At 46.9% G+C, this 23,105-nt stretch overlaps 1 protein-coding gene across 1 annotated transcript in view; it reads left to right on the top strand.

The window, feature by feature from the left end:
• Positions 1-23,105, top strand: part of LOC142429063 (sphingosine-1-phosphate lyase 1-like) — a 51,961-nt gene that overhangs the window by 26,188 nt on the left and 2,668 nt on the right. The window contains exons 5-11 of the mRNA XM_075534045.1: positions 3,361-3,437; positions 7,778-7,906; positions 18,098-18,186; positions 19,077-19,182; positions 20,005-20,103; positions 20,711-20,860; positions 22,612-22,850. Coding sequence (XP_075390160.1) covers positions 3,361-3,437; positions 7,778-7,906; positions 18,098-18,186; positions 19,077-19,182; positions 20,005-20,103; positions 20,711-20,860; positions 22,612-22,850 — 889 coding nt within the window. The remainder of the gene's footprint in view (positions 1-3,360; positions 3,438-7,777; positions 7,907-18,097; positions 18,187-19,076; positions 19,183-20,004; positions 20,104-20,710; positions 20,861-22,611; positions 22,851-23,105) is intronic.

Below are 23,105 nucleotides of genomic sequence, written 5' to 3'. Positions count from 1 at the left end.
TCCATCACTAGTGCTCATTTTTCTACTCTAGGGTCTCAGTATAGTAACTTATGAGTTAGTCATCACAAGGTCAGCAGCTCAAACTCAACAGCCGCTCCCTGGGAGAAAGATGAGGCTGCCAACTCGCAAGGTGACCAACCTTGGAAATCCCTGGGGCAGTTTGACTCTGTGCAAAGAATAGGCTCAGTAGCAGTGAGTGTGGTTTGGTTCGAGGGTCCAGTCAGGGTTGCCACATTGGATTTCGACAAATACATTTTCCATTCCTAGTTGGTGTGCTTTGGGTGGTACAGAATTAGATAGAGTCTAGAGTATTGTGTTAGATTGGGTACTTTTTGAGAAACGAATCCACAGAAACTCACGTATAAGAGAGAGTTTTATATAAAAGTTAAGTGCACATCAAAAAACAACCCAACCCAGTGCTGCCCAAACGCACAAGTCTAACATTAATGCATATGTTGGACACCAGTCCACAAAGTCCTCCTCCATCTCACAAAACACGCACGCTGACTCCGACTGCACGAGGAAAACCAAATCAAAGAACATGTAAGCATCCCAGTGCTGGCAGGGGTCTCCACACGGCTGCTCCAGCACCCAGGGCCGCATGCATCGGGTAGGTTCATGCGGCTTCTCCTTGGGGCTGTCTTGCAGGAAGTGAGTCTTGCCAGCGCAAGCAGGGAACTGGCTAAGGCCGCTGCTCCCTGGTCCAGCCACCACAAAGCAAGAGACCTGAGAACTCAAAAGGCGAGGCTCACTGAGCCATTTGTCTCTCTGCCCTGCAATATACTCCTTATGTGTTTACAGCCAGGTTGGCACAATAAACTTGAACTTACTGAAGCGTCCATATTCGTGGTGTAAACCTAGGGGTGTCCCCCTAAAGCCTGTGTATTGCAAGGTCCTGTGATTGAGAGGGCTGGTTGCTCCCAAATGTTGCTTTCCTTAAGGAATTGGCCATTGCCACATTCTGTAGTGCTAATCAAAGGACAAAAAATGACATCATGGACCAAGTCCCTTGGAAACTTGTTGGTGCTGTGAGTTGAGCATTGGTCTCGTCAGCTCTGACAGGTCTCAATATGCTCCCCTTCCAGGAGTCCAGGGATCTGTCTTCCTGCTTCTCCCTCAAAGCTAGCACTGGGCTGTTCAATGGCAGGTCCGTGGTTAGAAGCCCCGGCCTGCGCCTAGGAGGAATGATGAAGCAGTCTGACTCCATAAAGACTGAGAGCCTTGGAAACCGGGTAGGGTCAGTCCTATTCTGCCCATCAAGTTCCTCTTGAGTGGAATTAACCCAACAGCAGTGGGCTCTTCCTGTTTGTAAAAGACTGGTGGCACCCCTGGTTGAAGATGGCTTCGGTGCTGAGCAGTGTCCCCTGGGGACAGTGTGAGAGTGAGCTCACAGCCTGCCAGTGCTTTCTAGACTGAGGTGTAGGTCAGGGATCTGTTTGTGGATTTGCTGTCCAAACTGCTGTCATCCTGCCAGCGAGCGGAGGCCTTTGTGCGGTCTCTGGCCCGGGACGCTTTTCAGTGTGTGCTCGGTCAATGGCACAGGACGGCCCTGTCTGCCCTCCTTTGGCTTTCCTGTTGTTGTGAGACAGGGGTCAGCCAGGCCACTTCCTTCTGTTCTTCTGTACCTTCTTCTGAAACCCGCAGTGCAGCCGACAGCACTCCTGTGCTGAGTTCCCAAATTCATTGCAGTGGCCACACAGAACTCACAGATAGCACTCACAAATTAGGGGGGATATGAGCAGTATTAACAAATTACCACAGAATATCTCTTTTATTTTGCCCATATCCACACCTCTCCTCGGCCACTGCCAGGTCTCTATTTGATTCTCACCTTTCAGCCAAGCAGTCTGGCGCCTCTGTCTTACTCAGCCTCACAGTCTCAAAGTTTTGGAGTTGTCCCTCTGTTCTGTCTCAGGGTCTCCTGGTCTCAACCTCTGGCTCCTCCCGCTCAGATGGAGATCTCAAATGTGCTCCCTTTCCAGGGGTCCAGGGATTTGTCTCTCTGCTTCTGCCTCACAGATAACTCATCCTTACAGCAGAGAGGGGTGGTAGTACTCCAACTGACCAGTCCCCTCTATTGGTGTGACACTCGCCCTACGTGCACAGTGCCACCCAGTCACCGGTGGGAATTGCAGAGACTTGGGTGGAAGAGCCATGTGAAGCCGTTCACTCCATGACGGTGTGTTGCTGTACTAGGCTTCTTGTTACCCGGTTTCCATACGATTTGACATGGTTGCAGCAGAAGGACCCACGGCCCCCACATCACTAGGTTTGTGGATCTGAAGTAGTAAGTTGGGAGCGAGCACTGTGGGCAGGAAGTGACACTTCTGGCCACCGGCTGTGTTCCTCTGGGAACTGTGCCTCTGAGCTTTATGCAGCGCTGACCGTGCCCCAGATCTGCAGGGTTGCAGCCTATGGTGGGGGTAAGCTCCAGCACAGAACAAGATGGAAAGCCACCAGCCAGTGGGGGGGGGGGCGGGGGGTGAGAAAGCGACCTCTGTGACTTCACCTGTGTGGAATAGTCTGTGCTCCGTGGGGCTTTCCCAAGCTGCCATTGCTGGGAAGTTGGTTGCCAGGCCTTGCTCACCACCTCTGGGTGGGATCACACTGCCAACGTTCAGCCAGAAGGCAAGAGCTTTAAACTGTTTGCCCCACCAAGGCCTCCCTTGATGCCAGCAGCCAGTGGCGATGGCGTGAGGTCCGGCTCGGCTGAAGGGTGGAGGCCGAGTCCAGGGTGCTGGATAGTCATTCTCTCTCATCATCGTTTGTCTAGACTTGGGCTCTGTTCCTTGCCTCTGACCCAGCTCACCGCAAGGTCAGTAGAAAGATGGCATTTTGTACTCCCCTTAAGAGGTAAGAGTTACCGTCTTGCAAACCCACAGGGGCAATGTTTGTGCTGTCCAGTAGGGTCACTATGAGTCAGAATTGACTCAGTGGCAGTACGTCTTTTTGGTTATTTTCTCTGCCAACTGTTCTAACAGCTGCCCCACCTCCCAACACCTGGATGGGAAGGAGAGGAGAAGCAAGCCGAGGCACAGCTGACAGAATAGTCACATGGACCAAGAAAATACCTGTGCTTTTCAAAGGCGGGTGAGGCTGGATTAAGGGCTCTCGATGACTTTCCCAGCAGCCACTGGGAAAAAACGGAAGATTGTTCTTTTTTTTTTTTTTGCATTGTAAGTAATTTCTGGATGATGTTTTCTTTCTGATGTAACACAAGAGAACCCCTGGAATCCCACTCCAATGTGGTCTTGTTCTTTTATATTCAGAGGGATGATTCCTGACTGTATCAAACTAGACCCCAAAAGTCGTCCCAAAGGTCCCTGTGTACTGACCTGGTGGCCTTCCCTTACTCCACAGATGTCTCCTGGCAGGAAGGGCGTGCCTCGGGAGGTGTGTACAACGGGGAACAGAAGCTCACGGAGCTCCTTGTTAAGGTAAGTCCCAGCACGGGATGGACACATCACCTGGGATGGGTGCTCCCGGATGGTTGAGTTGACCTCCTTGCTCTCCCTCCGTTTATAAAAAATATCATTTTATGGGGGCTCTTACAGTTCTTACAACAACCTATACATCAGTTATATCAAGCATGTTGGTATGTATAATGTCATCAACACTTTCTAAACGTTTACTTTCTATTGAGCCCTTGATATCAGCTTCTCTTTTTAACCTCCCTGCATCTCCTCCGACTCTCATGGACCTTGATAAATTATAAATTATTAGTATTTTCAGATCTTGCACTGACTGCTGTTTCCCTTCACCCACATTTCTGTAGTTTGTCTCATGGATGGGGTTTGTTACGTGTCAGTCATTGAAATCTGCTCCCTTTCCTCCTCTCTGCCCGCTGCCCCACTTTCCCCCTACCTTCCGGGTATGACTGCTCCCACATCTGTTCCTGAGCGGTTTACTGACTTGGATTCTGAATGTCCTGAGCTCTTATCTGTACCGGTGTACATGCTCCAGTCTAGCAGGAATTGATAGCAGGGCTGGTAGCAGGGGGTGAGGAAACCTCAAAGAACCAAAGGAGTATTGGGTATTTCATGGGTGCTATACTTTACCCTGGTTGACACATCCCTTCCTTGTGACCCTTCCGTGAGGGGATGTCCTATTGTCTACTGATGGGTTGGGGTCTCTGCTCTGACCCCCACATTCTCAACAGTATGGATTTTTTGTTTTGTTTTGGTGTCTTCTTATCCTCATTACCTGATTCTCTCAGTACCTCATGATCGCACAGGCTGGTGTACTTCTTCCATGTGGGCTTGTTGCTTCTCTGCAAGATGGGTACTTGTTTAACTTCAAGCCTGTAAGACCCCAGACACTATATCTTCTGATAGCCTGGCATCATCAGCTTTCTGCACCACATTTGCTTATTCACCCAGTTTGTCTTCAGCGATTGTTTCAGGAGGGTGAGTATCACAGAAGACCAGGTTGTTAGAACAAAGTGCTTTTGCATTGAGGGAGGGCTTGGGCAGAGGCCCTAAGTCTGTCCACTTCCTCAATGTAGTGCCATATAAATATACGTACCTCTTTTTATGAATGAATATATTTACATAAGTGCCCACATATGTTTACATCTCTAACCATATCTTTGCTTCCTAGATCTTTCCTCTGTTTCCTTTTGCCTTCCTCCTGCCCCACCATCATGCTTGCCCTTCTTCTGCCTCTTAATAATTCCTCTCAGCTAGATTGTTGTTATTCCAACACCACTGGGGTCTCTACGTCCTTTGTTGCTGTTCTTAATTCCCGAGTTGTTTGCTCACTGCTCCTTTCCCCTGCCTCTTCCTGCCTTCAAATCCATCCAGAACCATCAGCCCTCTTGCTTTCTCCTCTGGCTGACTTCCTATGCCTATCTTATATTGGTAGGCAAAACAATAACAATAACACAGAAAAAAGAAAACAAAAGGTTAAATAGCAAGAGGGGCAGTAAACTAGCAAAAACCGCCACAATGAAGATATAATTCCAACTGTAACCACTGACCTTTATGACTATCTCCCCATCTGTTCTGGGGGTTCAGGGAACTGCCCCTCCTAGTCTTAAGTCTATATTTGGGACCTCTCAGGGGCTTTGTGGATTTGCTTTGTGTCCATTTCTGATCTGTAATGTTCCCATGTTGGTTCGCCCCACTGTGGGGGTGGTCAGGCTGAACTCACTCCCCGCCGTGTGTCCACAGTATTGTCCTTTGTTGTGGTAGGCTCCAGCGAGGGGACATCATGTTTCAAGCTATTGTCGGTCCTTCAGTCTTCTCTGTGCCCCAGCAGCTCCTTGCAGGGATGTCATCCTCAGGGCTGGGTATGACAGTATGCGATCTAGCCTTGCTCTCTCTTTTTTCCTTCCTGGTTTGCTTTTGTGTGGGCATGGCAGGCTGGCCCCTCTCCCCAACCTGTAGGTTAGGGCTGTCCTCTGCAGCACATACTTCTAGGGTTCTCCCTTCCTTTTTTAACTGGACACAGTGACTTAGAGAAATTTGTGGTGAAAATGAAACCATACCACTTTGGAAGTTTCTCTTTGCGCACACAGAGGCAGACTCACAAGATGCCAAAGATGTCATCAGCCTGTACAAAGTGGGTTCCATGCCAGGCTGCTAACCTTGGGAACAGCAGCTCGGAACTACTAGCTGCTTCTCGGGAGAGAGAGAAGGCTTTCCACTCCTATATCGATTTACATCTCAGAAACCCACGGGGGCAGTTCTATGAGTCAGCTTAGTGGCAGTGAGTTCTGGTTTTTTGTTTGGATCCTAGACACCGTGCCTAGAGTAGATAATGCCATCCCCGGGGATGTTTCTGGTAAGGTGGAACGTGTTTGCTGGGGAGAGAAAAGGCCCCGAATCGTGAGCCTATTTGCTGTGTCGCTGAATCTCAAAGACAATTGCCTCTCACATCTTCTTGGGGTAATCAAGCAAACTTGCTTTTGAAGTCAATTCTTGTCATATAGATGAACCGAATGCCTTTGTTTCTTAGGCCTGAAGCTGCTCACACCGTACTAAGCATTATAGATTTGCTGATCAGAACTTTTGTATTCATCAAAACTTTTCAGGAGCTTCTCACTATGTACAGTGTGGAGCCCATCTCACTGCCATCGGGCCCATTCCAACTCCTAGGACCCCACAGGACAGGGCAGGACTGTCCCTGATGTTCGGAGACCCATAGATCCACACTGGCTAAAGTGCCTCATCTCTTTACTGAACACATCTCGCTCTGACTCTGTTGTTCTTCCTCTTCCACATCCGCCTGGTTCTGAGGGATGAATCCCGTTATTCTCTCCACATTCACTCAGCACACTCTTCCCGAGGACTCGGGCTGTTTGTGAGCACCATGTACCCAAATCCAGTGCTGCACTGCCCAGCAGGGACTGCTTTGTGTTACGCACTTGTGCGCATCACTGCAAACCAGTTCATAGGGCGCAGAGCTCACCAAAGATGAGAGTATTTCCAAAAGGTCATGCAGAAGTGCCATTTTCTTTTAACTAAATTTTCTTCCTTTTCTAAGCTGCTGTAACACTCCTCCTCTGACACTGACCGTTCTCCCTCCCCCTCAACTCTCTTCCCTCCCTCCTACATTTGGGTCAGCAATCTGTTGCAAAGCTCTGTCACAGAACTCAAGAACTGTCCTTCCAGTTAGGGGTTACGAAGGAATGGGCTACAGCTTGGGGGGTCAGGGTCAGGAAGCTGCCGGCCAAACCTGCACAGCTCCCCTAGCACTTCTCAATAGTGCCCTACCTGGTCTCAGCCATGCAAGACATCAGACCTTTCTCTCAGCCCTCCCTCGCCCCTCCGGGAGAACCCAGCTCCCTGGGGACAGGCCTCTCTGCTGGTGGCCTTCCTGCCTTTGGCCTCCACACTACTTAACTGCCCCATAGCCGGTGGGGCAGGTTTGTTGGAGTCTTTAGGCTGCATCCCCAGGGGCAGGTTTTGCTGTCAAATGCTGACTCAGCCTTGTTGACACTTGGTCTGCCTCAGGGTTCTCTCCAGGCTTCTTACTGAGACCCATGTCTCAGCTCTTCGAGGAGTCTCTGCACCATCTCTCCCTCTTTCTTCTCCCTCTTCTCTCTTTGTGAACCTTGGTGTGTACATATATGCAAACTGCTGGTCAGTGTCAAGGCACAGCCTTCCCTCCAGGACCACAACTGACCTATCTTCTCTTGGTGGACCAATCCCTGCAAGGTGCGTATAATCGCCCAATCAGTTGGCAGATTTCAGGCCAGGGCCAGACTAAAATATCACACCATTAAGGTGTTTACAGTTCAACCAGGATATTTCCGTCATCTCAATAAAAGCAAGCTCTTTGGGGAAGAACTCTATGGGAAAGAAAGGTAACCTCCCCGGCCTTAAGGGAAATCCCCACCCCCTGCTGTTTTACTAAAGAACTAAGGCAAAAGGCCACGTAAAAATACTCAGTTCATTACATCTTATGTAAGTTCTTTTCGTGAATTATACTCTTGAATTATAATAGAGCTCAACAAAGTAGCTAGCGGAACCATCTCCTTTTGCCTCTGTTAGGTCATTTGACCTAAGAGTGCTAGTCAAACCTAAGACGCCAAACTGATTCTCTTAGCCGTCCACGGCTGTGTTGTGAACTACACGCATACTCTCTCCCTTCCCGCTTTATGAGTTAACACATTTGCATGGCCAGCTGCACTATTTGGTCAGGGAACTGAGCTTTCTTTGTTTTTCCAATTCCTAGTGTTATTTCTAATACCTAGACATTGTTGTTTGGTGCATGGCTCTTTGTCCTATGTAGTGTAATGTTCTTTCATGTAATACATGCTGGATTTTTTTAGGCTTATGGAGATTTTGCATGGTGTAACCCACTGCATGCAAATATCTTCCCTGGACTCCGGAAGATTGAAGCGGAAATTGTTAGGATGGCTTGTTCCCTTTTCAATGGAGGACCTAATTCCTGTGGCAGCGTAAGTACATGCAGGAAGCATCCAGTAGTTTTGTTTTGTTAAGCTCAAAATTGTGGTGTTTATTAAAAATATACTACTATACAAGTATAGTGATTATTATTCAAAAGTGCAGGTTAACAATTACAATGACAAAATTCTGCTTGTTCTGTTGTAATCAATAAACTGTCGCCTTTTTGGAATATACTGTTCTTGGAATTTTTCCCTCTAATTTGAAATCCACATAAAGTTGCTAGAATTGTTTAAAAGGCAGTTTGTTCTTATCCAGTAAGATTTCCAGTTGTTGGACCAACAATTCTGCCCTTTGGGATATACCATAGAAAAACTATTATATGCATGTATCATAATCATAATAGCTAAAATGTTAAAAGAATGTATAGTTAGATGGGTAAGTAAATTGTAGAATTATACATGTGCTTTAATCCATTGTAGTTGTTACTGATGCTCAAATAACCCTACCTTTGGCTAGGAGAAGGGGCTCCATTTTGGCTCCCGGGTCTTTGCTTCCTGTTTACTACTTTTACAAAATATTTCGCATCATCTTAATCTTTTTTTTTTGCTTCAGCCCTATAATCAGCCATTTGTCTAATGAGCCCTAATTTATTTTATGACAATGTAAAACATTTACATGTTTCCACACTTAATTTATGGAACAAGGCAACTTAAACACATAACCAGAATGCAAATGCTAAAAACAGAGATATAGAAATTATAAAAGAGATATTTAGAGACATGCGGGATAGAAGATACAACATCTAACTAGCACTCCTATAAAGAGTTGTAGTCTTTAAACTCAGAGGCAGTTCCACCCTGCCATATAGTGTCGCCGTGCGTCAGAATCAACTCGATGGCAGTGAGTTTTTCTGTTCAGAGAAGAGAAATAGATAGGCTGTAAAGGTGTAACTAGAACTCAGCAGCTATTCCCAGTCATAAGGGGGGGTGGGGACAGTTGGGAATGGATGGAAGGTTAGCCCTGAGCTCATCATTGTTGGAGCTAGGTGATTCTTCATGAGCTCTATCTGATGAGACTCTTTAGTTCTTCCATTGGACTTCTCCATTTCATGCTAAAAATTGTGTTTGGTTTCCTTTTTTATTCCCTCTTTTAAAAAATTGGTTGTTTATTGTTGAGACTACAAAGAGCAAAACCTAGTTCACCCCAACAGTTTCAGCATGGACGCTCAGTGACATTGCTTCCAATCTGAGTTGTATGACCACTCACCTCCTGTTCTGCGCTGTTCCTCATTGACCTAAGTTCACTAACAGCCCCCCACCCGCCAGTGTTCCTGCCGAACCTTTTGTGTTGCTGTTGTCAATTTGATCCCATGCAGGCGGTTCTTCAAAACGCAATTCTAAAGGCAAATCTTTTCTTCTTCTTTTTCACTAGTTAAGCCAAACTACTGTTTGGCTTGAAGAATATTTTAAGGAATGTTTTGGTTGAAGGTTTTTAGGATGATTTTAGGGCAATGTTTCAGGGATTCATCTTCCCTGTGTGGCTATAGAACGGAGACCAGATAATGTGCCTTGAATCACCACTTGCAACCAATATAGCAGGAGATAGAACAGAAGCACTAAGCGTGTTATAAGGCCAATTAACTAGGTTGCTCCATGACCCCATACAGTTACCCTAAACCTCCAGCCTAAGGAACCAAACCCACTATGTGTTTGGTTACACATGAGCAGCTTCAGCAGGTATTCTCTGTGTTGCTTTGCTTATAAGTACACTCATCACACAACTTTTTCCAATTCAACTTTTACAGGTGTGCTAATTATTGACCGCAATTAGAATTCTCAGCAATACACCTTACTCTTACTCAAAGGAATTACCGTCAGTGCAAACACATCTTCCCACCCATGAGGCCCACTCATAAATGTTGTCTCTATACATTTGCACATCGATTATCATTTTGTATACGTGAGGTCATACAATATTTTTCCTTTTGTGATTGACTTCTTTCCCTCGCTATAAATATAATATCGTCAAGGTCCATGCATGCTGTAGCATGTATCCAGACTGACTTTCTCCTCCTGGCTGACTAGTGCTTATTGCATGTAAGTACCATGCTTTGTTGAGCAGTCATCTGTTGATGGGCTTTTAGCGGATTCCCCGGTGGGGCCATTAGGAAAACTGGTGCGGAGAACAGTGGTGTAAGACTCTTTTTGAGTCTTGGTTTCAAGTGTTTTGGGTCAATACCTAGTAGTGGAATTGCTGGGTCACATGATAGTTCTACTTTTACCTTTTGGAGGCGCTGTCTCAGTAGCTGTACCTTTTGCATTCCCACCAGCAATGCACATGGGCTCCCGTTCCCCACTTCCTCACCAGCATTTGATCCTTTTTATTGTTTGTAACTTTGCATCCCAGTGGGTTGACTTGGCAGCATCTTTCTGAGGGCTGCTGACTTCCAGCATCACTTCATACGTTTGGTGACCACTGAATGGCTTTCGATGAAAGGTCTGTTCAGGTCTTTAACTGCTTTCTAGCTGCTCACAATATGTTATTTCCACAGATGTTCTCCTGTTAGTATCTTACCTTGTCGGATTTGGCTCAGTGTCCTATGAACAGAGCGTTTTCATTTTTATGAGTTCCAGTGATTTATTTTAGCTTTTGCTTCTTGTACATAGAAAATCCAGTGTTAAAAGTGTTGACCTCCTCTCTTAATAATTTTATGGTTTCAGTGTGTACATTAACATCTTGATTTGATTTGAGATTTTTTTAGTGTGAGGCATGGATTCTGCTCCACTTTTCTCCATTTGGAAATGCAGTTTTCCCAAAACTGTTCATTTCCTTATTGAATGGCCTTAGCACTCTTGTCAAAATTCAGTTGAGCACAGCTATGTGGGTTCACTTCTGGACTCAGAGTTGTATGCCTCTGATCTGTGTGTCCCCTGTTGGACCTGGAACAGTCTTGGGGACTGCTGTACCTGTAGTATGTTTTCCAACCAGTAAGTGTGAGTTCCCCTACCTTGTTGTTCTTTCAACACTTATTTGGGGTCCTTTACCATGCCTTCGAAGTTGGAGGTGTTAAAACTTTATTTCTGCAAAGAAGGCTTAGCAGTGTTTTATTGGGATTACATTGAATCTATAGATCACGTTGGGTCGTGGTGACATCTTAACTATAGTGAGTCATCCTTAAATTTATGGAAGTCTTCTTTAACCTCTTTCAGCAGTATTTTGATCGTCATTTCATAGCTCAGCGAGCTCAGCACATACAGAGTGGAGGAATCACTAGGGCATCAGCACTGGGAACTGGTCCACCATCCCAGCACTCCCTTCCCTGTGCCTGAGCCATTACCAGGGATCCCCTGTGCAGCCCTTCCCCCGCCACTGCTTCTGAGGTTCAGCGGACTGGCTAGGCCTATGTCCAAGCAGGGCTAGGGGCCCGAAGGGTCCAGGGATTTCCTGCACACTCTGTGCTAAAGGTTCTTTGGCCCAGAAAGTGGTGATTCTCTTAGAGCCCGCTTGTGGGGAGGGGTGAGGACGGGGCTCCAGGCCTGCAGTGTAGTTCTACACAAGTGTTTTGTTGTTTTCATTGTTTGATACCCTCATGTTGTTTGTTAGATTTATCCTGCGTATTTTATTGTCTTAGATGCTATTGTAAATGGAATTGTTTCCGGAATTTCCCTTTCAGATTTCAGTTGCTGGTGTTTAGAAACCCAGCTGATTTTAATTAGTTTGTGGACTTTTCACCTTTGCTAAACCTCTCTTGGCTCCATAAATTTTTTTGTGGAATCTTTGATTTTCTATGTAGAGAATCATATTAATTACATTTCCACAGAACTTTTTGAAGCCTCTTTGGGTGTGTGTTTGTATTTATATATGAAGATATCTGTGAAGAGAGATGATTTCAATTGCTCCTTTCCAGTCCGGTTGCTTTAAATTTCTTTCTCTGTGGGAATGTCCAATACAATATTGAATAGAAGTGATGAGAACCAGACCCCCTTGATTTGCTCCAGTTCTGAGACGGAGGGAACTTCTCAGTCTTTCACTAATATTGGTTGTTCCGTGTTCATTTACAACAAAAACAGAACAAAAGCCAGAATTTCGCCGGGTGGAGTGGAGCTTTCTTAGTATATATAAAGAGCATCAAGCAATTCACTCCCAGTTAGTGCACCCAGTGGTGTCGCCTGGGAAGGTTCTCTCTGGTCACAGTGAACTTTTTCATGAAAGTAGTTTCACTCAAACCTCAGATCAAGGCCCTACATTTGGTGATGAACCAGACAGACGTGGACTCTGCCCTCTTGTTAAGAGCAGTCCTGAAAGATGCATGTAATTGTAAGAACTTCTTTGGTGGCATGGGGGCAGCAGAGGGATGGTGATCTCTAACTGAGAAAGTGGAGACTTTCTGCTCCCATGAAGACTAACAGCCTTACACAGCCTGTGGAGCACTTCTGTCTGTCCCACCACTTGCTGCGAGTCAGAATGGACTTACCCACAGTGGGTGTTAAGGCAAAGTAGGGGAGCAGTGGGGACTCAGTGGTCGAATCCTCATCCTCCATGTGGGAGACTTAGATTGATTCTTGGCCAATGTTCTCGCTGGCCACTGAATTTTTCTGTGAAAGCAGTTTCGCTCCCACCTCGTTTTGTTCTGATGGCTGATTTAAGAGAACAGCATGTGGCTGTGAAATTTGTTTCCTGCAGGGAAGAATTCTGCAGAAACAGTTGTGATGTTGAACACAGCTTACAAGGACAGCACTATGGGAAAAACTCAAGTGTACAATGAGTAATTTTCTCGTTTAAAAAAAACGTGAAATGTTGATTGATGTCAAACCTCCTTCTGGATATCTCTCAACTTCCTGAATGGATGAAAATGTCGATTTGTAGTTCATTCCATCAGGTCAGACTGTTAATCAAGCTTTCTGTTCAGAGATTCTGGAAAGCTTGCATAGCAGTGTGCATCAGAAGGCCTGATGTGTGGCAGATGGGGGACTGCTTTTGCCCAATGATAATGCACTGCTCATGCAGCCATGTCAGAGCACCACTCTTTGACAACAAAACAACATGCCTCTCTTGCCCCACACACCTGACTCACCTGGCCTTGCTGCCTGGGACTTATTTTTGTTTCCGTGAAAGAGGAGGGACATGAAATGACAGCGATTAGAAGAGGTGAAGAAAAAACGAGGGAGTGCTGTCAGCCATCCAAGCAGATGCTCTGAAAGGTGTTTGCCAGAATGGAATCACAGATTTGACCAATGAATGCAGTGTACTGGAGTGCTTTGAAGGGGATAAGGTTGTTCTGTAAACACATTTAAATACAAATTCGAGGAGGAAAAATCCGTGTTTGGGGTAGGCACCCCCATGCATGCTCTGAATCTTTGTTTCCCTTCTATGCCAGATCTGCTGCGCTTCTATCAAGAATGCTCTTATGGAATGCTTTTTGCACATCCACTGATGGTGATCGTGTCATTGTTCTTCTTTGTTGGCTCCCTGAGGTTGAACCATCTGTACCCCTGCAGTAAATCCCGCATTGTCCCTGGGGACGAGTGTTGTTGCTGTTGGATTCTGTTCAGTAGCATTTTGTTGAGGATTTTTGCATCTGTATTCATAAGGGATCTTGGCCTATAGTTGTTGTTTTTTTCATTTATAGTGTCTTTTTATGGTTTCAGTGTCAGAGTGATGTTGTCTTCATACGCTGAATTATGGAGTATTTCTTCGGAAGAGTTTAAACAATATTGAAAGAGCATGGTTTCAGTTTTTCTATAAAGATTTGATATTCAAGTGAAACCATCTGGATTGGGGCTTTTATTGTGGTTCATCATTGATTCCCTCTCTTCACTTGTTGTGCATCTGTTGAGAATTTGGGTAGGGTGTGTACTTGTGAGAATTTGCCTACTTCATCCAGTTCTTGTACATTCGTTCATATTGTTGTCTTCTTCCCAACTTCAAGAGGAAGGCGCTCAGTCTTGTCCATTAAGTATTATGTTGAGTGCTGCCTTTTCACATGTACCCTGAATCCTACTGAGGGATTTCTTTAGATTCCATTCTTCTGTTGGGCTTCATCAAGAGAAGGTGTTGTCTTTCATCGAATGCTTTTTCTACATCTGTAGTGAGGATCGTGTAGTTTTCTTATGTTCTGTTGATGTGGTATATTGCGTTCATTTTCTAATACTGAGCCAGGTTTAGTTCTTTAAAGTCACTATTCTTGCCGTATCATTTCGATAGTATCTTTTGTTTCTTTAGATATTTTCCATATAATCATTCATGTCTCGTCATTCATATATCTGTGAATATTACCTATTTCTGCTCTTGATTGTTTTCAGTGACTTTACTCTTGATGCCAAATTTCCTTATATTCGTGATTTTTTTTTTTTGGCCCTCTCTAAGCAGCTCATAAGGTGACTTAGGATTAACATGAAGTTTTTCAGGGAAGCTTTGGGATTACCTTTGTCATTACTGGAAAGTGTTATAAAAAATAGAACCAATTGAGCAGAAATGCTTATTTTGTGATCTTCCTTTACATAATGGTGTAAATTCAGCTCTCAAATGCGTGTGGCCTCTGTTGTTACACAGAGCTTTTTAGTCAGGAGGTCTTCTCGGGGTTTTTAATCTATCTTGTTGGAACTACAAGTCCCATAAATGGCTCCTTCCCCCTGTGGCAGACCATTACATATTAAAAGGCCCCGTCCCATGGAATTTTTTCTTCCATACATTTGTTTTTCTAGGTGGCTCTGGTGCTCTTTATTGACTATGATGTCCATGATTTCCACTGCCCTCCCCCTACCCCCACCCCAGCCTTTTGCTGAATGCCTTTTGGCTGTCTGTGGTTGGCCACATAGTCTGTAGACTGAGGGTCGGCAAACTTTTGAGACGGAAGAGCCAATCCTGCCCCACACAACAATGTAAAAAATTTTCAAGAGCCATATGCATACTTTTACAAACAAATGAAATTACTGTTACCTGAAAGTGAATCTTAGCTTGTGGAAGAGTCATTTGGCCAAACAACATCTAAGACAATATTCTGAAGTGAGCTACATTCTGCTCTCATTTTCTGAGACACACAAACACAAAACCTTCACGTAGTTGAGGTCTATGCACATCGACCCTATAGGGCAGAGTAGAACTACCTGTGTGGATTTGCGAGAACCTGAGTCTTTACAGGAGCAGAAAGAGCACCTCTCTCCCAGGCGCAGCCGGCTCTGATTTCTGAACTACATATCATATTCTATAACCAGAGTTTTGTATAGCAGCTCAAGGGAGTTGAATAACATCACAGGTAGATATGGAGGCTTCTCGGTTGTGTTTTTTAACTTTGTAATTACATTTCTTTCTCCTTGGGGATGCGGTGAAGGAAAACTTATGAAAGTGGGAGCACGTTTAGACAGAAGTGGCAAAGTCAAAAATAAAAATTAGAGTTTACTTGGCCCTGTTTTTACCATCACAGGCAAACAGGACTTTGCCCAAAATTGATTATTTAGAATTGATTAGTTGTAAACAAGGACATAGGGAGTCATTGACCAGAGGTCTGGGAGTATTTTTGCTGAGGTCAGTGTTTAATGACTGAAGAATCGAACACTGCTGGTCCTTTGCTGACTTTGCCTCCCCATGGTACCTTCTGAGTCAGACTGGATGCCGGCCCACAGGACATGCTGCTGCTCTGCAGATCTGACCTCAACTCTCAGAACTTTGTCTTTTGCAACTTGGGATGCACAGTGCCACAAAGCGCGTGCCTGGTGCCCCAGCTGAATGCATGCATGTCTATGTGGACACAGTGGTCACATGCTTCATGAAGACTTGCTGAGTGAAAACATGCCTGACTTTTCTCAGCTAATGGTTTCTTCTGACCACTGGGACTTTGTATCCAGTGGTATGTTTGCCCTCTGTGTGGGTTTTAGGAAATTTTAGTCATGACTTTTCTCATTCCATCTCATCTTACTCCACACTGGATAACAAATCTCAGTTTTACTTATCAGTAGATGTTAAAATATGACATTGGGTGAATGGCTGTGATCTTCCAGGCGCTCAAGTTTCTTCCTTGTACATTAAATACTTAGCTCCTCTCTAAGATTTTGTCAGTCTCTAGTGATGATAAAACTAAGATGTCCATCTAGCTCAGTGCTCTGCCTTTTTATTTATTTGGAAGATTTTCTTTCTTTCAGATATTACCAAAACGTAGACAGATGAATATGAATATAAAGAGCCTGTGGGGACCATGATGTAATGAAGGCTCAAGTTCGCCCTCAGGAAATGTTAGCTGGGTGTCTATTAGTTGCCAGCTACTAATATGCTAAAAACACAGTTGCGTTGGAGTTGACTTCTCCTTGTGCCCATCCATGTGTCAGGTGTCCGTAGCTCTGTGTCCCATATGATTTTCAGTGACTGATGTTCCTGAACTCAATCTCCAAGGATTTCTCCCTTAGCACCTCTGGGAGGAGTCGAACTTTCAACCTTTAGATTAGCAGCAGCAGGGCACATTCACAGTTTGCATCACCCAGGCACTCACTCCATGACTGTGCTAGGAGCTAGGAGTTTTGGGATGACTGAATTCATCCCCACCCTTACAAGTGTGGAGTCTTTTGTTGTGTGTGCTCAAGACAGTGCCAAGAAATAGTGACCTTGTATGAAAGAGCCAACTGCCCCATCGGTTTCCTAGACTGTAACCCACTTCTGCAGATGGATGCTCTAGTAAAAAGGCTCACTCCTCTGTGCCAAGACAGTTGGAGAGTAGCCTACCTGACGAACTGGCAGGAAGATATCTGTATCTATGGCCATTCCAAAGGAAGGTGGCTCAACATCATGTGGGTACTATGGAGCAGCATCAATAATGCAATATCTGAGTAGAATTTTATTCAAGATGATTTCTCAATGACTGTGTGGTAAGGGAAACAAGCGCAGAATAAGTTCAATAATAGCTGGTGGTCAAGTGTCATTTTCTTAAAGCACAATGACTGATTTGCCCAAAACATAACCCTCATCTGACCTGTGGAGCTCTGTTTGCCAAAACTGTACATAGATGATTCTGTTATTTTAAAAAAACCCGACAACACAGCTCTCAAGAAAACATGGCATTTATTAAGTCCATAGACCATTCTTTGACTTCCAGGTGGCGTTAGGAAACCAGTTGTCTCAATGTTCACAGACCATCTAAAGGCAGTAGCTTGAGTAGGTCACCTCCATCCCCATGGAATCCCGAACGTGCAAACTGTGTGTGCCTCCCGTGCATGGCATTGTTCTAGCTGGGCGCCACCGAGTTCCATTCCCACTCTCAGGACCCTGTGATGGACAGAGTAAACGTCACCAGTCCTTTGTCATCACAATTGTGATGTTTGAGCCCAGTGTTGCAGCCTCTGTGGTGCACGGCTCACTAGCATTGTGGGTAACCCCATCATTGCACCTTCCTGAAAGGATTTTGATATTTGAAAGTCAAAGCCAGTGATTCTGATGCTTTTGAGTGGAGTTGAGGGCCCTGTGAAATCACAAATGGACGAGATGAGACGATGGAGATGGAAATGGTTTCCCGTAGATGGGCTCTGGACAAGAATGCGTTTGTCTAAACCAGCGGTTCTCAACCTGTGGGTCGCAACCACTTTGGAGGTTAAATGACCTTTTCACAGGGGTTGCCTAAGAGCATTGGAAAACACATATTTCTGATGGTCTTAGGGACCGAACGCTGCGCCTCTATCTGTCTCTATGCGGGTCTGTCCACATGCAGATTGCCCGCCTACGAGTACCCGGTGTGAAGACTGTTACCTATGCTTCAAGAACAACTTTCATTTATTTGTCATTAGAGATAAGTATTCACAAGATATAATTACATACTGCTTTAGTGATTAATCACTATGTTTTAATTATGTTCAATTTATAATGAAAATACATCCTGCATATCAGATATTTACATTATGATCATACAGTAGCAAAATTAGAGTTACAGAGTAGCAACAAAAATAATTTTATTGTTGGAGGTCACCACAACATGAGGAACTGTATTAAAGGGTGGAGGCATTAGGAAGGTTGAGAACCATTGAATTAGACAGTTGTGGGCGTTTTGCTCACTCTTAGGAATTTGACCCTTCCCTGAACTGGTTCTAGACTAGCTAGCAAAGCCCCTTTCCCTTCTCATGATGCCTCCACTGTGTGCCGCCCAGCATGCTACCCAGCTCACTTCTGTTTCTGGGTCAGAAATTTCGAGGCCTGGGAAGGAGGGGCGTCCTAAGGGCTCTTCCTAGCTCCCGCACCCACATGGCATCTCCTCTTTATTCCAGGTAACCTCTGGCGGGACAGAAAGCATATTGATGGCCTGCAAAGCCTATCGGGACCTGGCCTTTGATAATGGGATCAAGTACCCAGAGATGTACGTATTCGTGGTGGTTTCTTCCTGTCGTTCCACATCTGTGTGGAGGAGCACTGCCAGGTGAACCTGAGCCAGACCGTAGGGCTTCCTCTTGACACACGTATGCCACTCTCCCCTCTGTCTGCCCACTAGCTCCCTCCTGCCCCAGCCCAAGTTTATCCATGATCAGTCCTCAGCAGTGAGGAGAGTCCTCTTTCCGCGTGGGGGCACAGAGTGGGAGGGCTATCTTTGTGAGTGCTGTGTCATTTAGGTTCAGCGATCTGAAGTCTCAGGAAAGCTCTGCTCATCTCAGGTCATCAAAAGACGCCTCAATAGACTGCCCAGGGTCCCCTTAGGAAATCTCAGCCCAGCGCCTGACTGGAGAGGGACAAAACCAAACTCAAGAAGAATCTTTTCTGAGACGGCCTGCGGCCCCACAGCCAACATTGTGGCCGTTGGACGCCCCTTGTGCAGCCCCGCCAGGCACAGTGTGGGCACGCGGCATTTTTGGGTTCAGGGCTTTCTCCCCGGGGGCTGGGCAATGGTTTGGAATTCATTTGCACCCGGTCTCGTGCTGTCATTCATACTTAGTCAAAGAGCATGAATCTGTTTCCAGTTTTTTTCTTCTGGGAGTCCCTGGTGTGTCTGTCATTGCTCAGCACTGAGCTGTTGAACCCCTAGGGGACAGTGGAAGTGTAAGAGAGGTGTGACTGAGGGAGGTCAGAAAGCAAATATGCACAGTGTCCGCAGAAATTTCTATGGAGAAGTCTGTTGATCATATTCTGGGTTTGCTTGAAATGTAAAACCAATGTATAGACCATCTAAGGAAATGTGGGGGAGAATATCAGAAGTGTGCTTGTGGACTCTTGGAAATCCTATCTGAATTTACCTGTTGTCTCCCTGTCGCATAGGGTGGTCCCCCAAACTGCCCATGCTGCCTTTGACAAAGCAGCCAATTATTTCGGAATGAAGATCGTGCGAGTTCCCCTGAACAAAATGATGGAGGTGGATGTGCAGGTGAGTGGCCCTGGAGGGTGTGTTGTCTGCCCTGGACTCTGAGAAGCAGGAAATACATGGGACACACTAGCTTCCCCAGAGCTACCTCCAACGTCTCGACAGGGCCCCGGGCTGTAGCAGCCAGGCTATGCCAAGTGGCACTGGCAGTGATGATTGATGGAGCTTCAGTCTTTTCATGGCTACGTGACTCCCCATGGGGACATGATCCAATCGGCAGCCCAGGTCTTTACAGCCTTGGGTTTTGCTTGGAAACCATCACCTTCCTCTTCTCTGTCGATAAAGGACAAACTACACCCCGAGACTCTCGCCGTGGCTGTGATCGGCCTGATAGAGGTCCTCCTGCTGTTGTTGTTGTAATCATCGGACTTCGTGTGCTGAGGATTTGGGCAGGACTGCAGTTCTCAGAGGCTTCTCAGCTGGACAGTTGAGCCTTGCACCCTGCCAGGAAGGTCCTGAACCTGTTGATATTATTACTGTTCACTGATGAGGAAACACACCTGGCAAAGTAAACAACCTCATTCCTGGTGTCCCCGCTAGAGACCTTGGCTTGGGACGTACAATTTGATCGTTTGCCAGCCAACCCACTAGTCTCCTCACACATCTTTCCCACCTTCCCCCAGCCTCCCCTTATATTTTACTCACAGGTAGTTTCCCCCAAATGGGCCCCCTGGGGTGTGCTTGGGTGCTGCCACAGGGACGGGCTTCTCCCAGCCTGGGGAGGAGGAGCAGCTGACTGCAACTAGTGCCCAAGATGCACTTGGCAGCAGAAGAGAGCACAGTGGTGACATGGATGTTCACTTTCCTCTAACCCTGTGTCCTCAGGCCATGAAAAGAGCCATCTCCCGGAACACCGCCATGCTCGTCTGCTCCGCCCCACAGTTTCCTCATGGTGTGATCGACCCTGTCCCAGAAGTGGCCAAGGTACACGAGAGCCATGGGCTGGTCTAGCGGCCAGTGTGGGATCTTCACGTGGAATCCACTGGTGCCTGCGTGGCAAGGAGGAGCGGCGCTGATCCTAGGGCAGACCACAGCTTTCCTCAAGAGCGTTCTTCAGCCCTGCGGTCAGCCTGCAGCTCTGGGCCGAAAGGCACTAGCTTCTGTTCTTGGGGAGGAATAATACAGGGCAGAGGCCTCTGTTTGAACTCGTCATTCTGCAGTGAGAATGACCTTGAGCTTCAGATGAGGAATAGCCACCCTTGGGAACCTGCTCACCAGAGGATGGTGTTCAATGGGTTGCCCTTCACACCTCTTCCCGCTGCAGTTACTAAAGGACTTACCCCTCAGGGCACCACCCGCTTCCTACTGGATTGTGCAGTGACTTTGAGCTTGTATTTGAATAGAACTCAGAGAGTGTACGTTTTCGGTGAATAGTTTGAAGAATAAGTGTATTTGAAAGATGAGATTTGTTCGGCATAAAACAAAATAGCCAGCATTAAAAAAAAAAACACCGAGACAGACCCCAGGAGTCTGGTCTTGATAGGCACCTCTCCCCCAGCATCTTGTAAAATGTTCTTGTTTCTCAAACTAGCTGGCTGTCAAGTACAAAATACCTCTGCACGTAGATGCTTGTCTGGGCGGCTTCCTCCTCGTCTTCATGGAGAAGGCAGGCTACCCCCTGGAGCAGCCATTTGATTTCCAGGTGGAGGGTGTGACCAGCATTTCCGCGGACACTCATAAGGTGAGCTGAGCCTGAGGACAGCGAGTGGGAACCAGAGGAGCCAGTTGGCTCTGTGACTACACTACATTAGCTGGCTGAAGCCTTCCTTGAACAGAACAAATACCTGGAAGCTGCTCTCATGGGGGCAAGTACCTCAGCAGCTAAGAACGGGAGGTAGGGGTGCCAGGCTGCAGTGAACCAGAACCTGTAGCCTGTGTCTTAGCAGTGGCCAGGAGAGGATAGGTGTCCGCTGGCTGCCTGAGGGACTGTGTGACTCCTTTAGTTGCCCCTGTAAAAACCTTCCCTGAAGCCTTGAGCTTAGTGAGTGTGGCCGGGAGAAGAGAGGCGCTGATGGCGGCGTTCCTGGGAGTGTGGCAGCAGCCCTGGTGCTGTAGTGGTTACCAGTTGAACTGTGATCCAAATATGGGTGGCAGGTTGAAACCACCAGCCGCTCTGTGGGAGAAAGAGGGAGCTTTCTGCTCCTGGAAAGAGTTACATTCTCAGAAACCCAACCCTGGCGTGGGTGGGGATTGTGGGGGGTGGCAGGGAGGTGTCACTATGAGTCATCATTGACTCCATGGCAGTGAGCGAGTAAAGACCATGGGGATTTCATGACTCCCATGCTCCTGGGCTCCTGAACCTTGGAGACAAGAAGAACCATGTGCTTAGGAACTGCTGGCTTGTGAGATTTGCAATGCCTGTGCTGTCACCTCAGCTGGACGGAGTCACAATCAAGGTACACAGTACTGACCAGTCATTGCCATCCTATTGACCCTATAGGACATGGTAGAACTTCACCTGGAAATTTCCAAAACCCTAACTCTTATGGGAGTAGAAAGTCCCTTATTTCTCCCGAGTAGAGGCTGGTGGTTTCAAACTGTCACCCATGTGGATCACAGCCCAAAGCGTAACCACCACGGCATGTCCTAGGAACCATGGTCGGGACTCTACAGATGGTCTCCAGGTGCGGGAGAACTCCCGGCAGCCTCAGGAATGGTCCCTGCTTTGGGTGTGCTCCCTGAGCCTGCTCTAAATGAGTCTAGGTAAGACCTCTTGGTCTTTGCTAAGGGGTCGATTCATTTTCCTCATGATCCATCTTTCCCTACAATCTCCAGCCTGTTCTCCTTACCATCTGTCTGTGTGATCAGAGAATGAGTCGTCCCACATGGCGTCAGTGAGAGCTGATTGACAGGGCATGTTTTCATCAGGAAAGCAGTCACATAGTTTATTTATAAAGCCAGCTTAAGTCGACTTTTGATTCAGAGCATCACGGCGCTCACAAAAAGGAAAAGTCACAACAAGTGAAAGGCTTGGCTTGTGATGCTCAGGAAGGAGTCCGGTGTCCTGCAACTTAGTGCTGGGTTGCTGATCAGCAGCCGCTCAGCAACTGCTGTACAACCCCTAGAAGACGTGCTTCGGGCTCCCTGAGTCAGGTTCCCCTAGACGCTTACTTCGACCGTGATGTTAATTCGTGCTGTCTGCTCCGGCGTCCAGTAGAACCATCACTCTGACGTACGTGGTGGAAACAGGGGAGAGCAAGTGCCCGGTGACAGGAGGTCAACCCCTCACTGGGCCTGCACTGTCCTTCCCTGGGCCTCAGGTTCGTCCCCCTGCACATCCCGTATGCCCTTTCCACCCGTGACATGAATTTGAATCCTTAAGGTGAGTGGGACACAGACTACAGAGAAACTGCTGAGGAAACGGGTGTGACACTAGGTGGTAAGCTGTCTGGTCAAGCCTGCACTCTGACCTCTCTGCTTCTTCCCTCTCAGTATGGCTATGCCCCCAAAGGCTCCTCGGTGATCTTGTACAGTGACCAGAAGTATAGGAGCTACCAGTTCTTTGTGACTACAGACTGGCAGGGTGGCGTCTACGCCTCCCCCACCATGGCCGGCTCCCGTCCTGGCGGCATTAGTGCAGCCTGCTGGGCCACCCTGATGCACTTCGGTGAGAACGGCTATGTGGAGGCGACCAAGCACATCATCAAAACCACTCGCTTCCTCAAAGCAGAGTACGTGTGGGCCACTGGGATTCTGCTTTGTCCCTTGGGTTTGGGGATTTTGTTGTAGCTCGTAGGCCCAGGCATTTTCATCCTCCCTTAGCTGAGCCCCAGTGTGATCCCTTGAGACCAGCGTGGAGGGTGGCCAGGGAGGAGTGTGGTGCTGGCTTGGCAGGACAGTCAGCTCCGTGCTCTGTTGTGACAGCGCAGTATCTGGGTAGCCGGACATCAGGGCTGCTCTGCAGGCCACCAATTCCCTGGATACGT

This window comes from Tenrec ecaudatus, chromosome 16 (assembly GCF_050624435.1).
Source record: "Tenrec ecaudatus isolate mTenEca1 chromosome 16, mTenEca1.hap1, whole genome shotgun sequence".
Lineage (NCBI taxonomy): Eukaryota > Metazoa > Chordata > Mammalia > Afrosoricida > Tenrecidae > Tenrec > Tenrec ecaudatus.
Note: the sequence above shows the minus strand (reverse complement) of the source record. Positions and strands in the feature narration are given on the sequence as shown.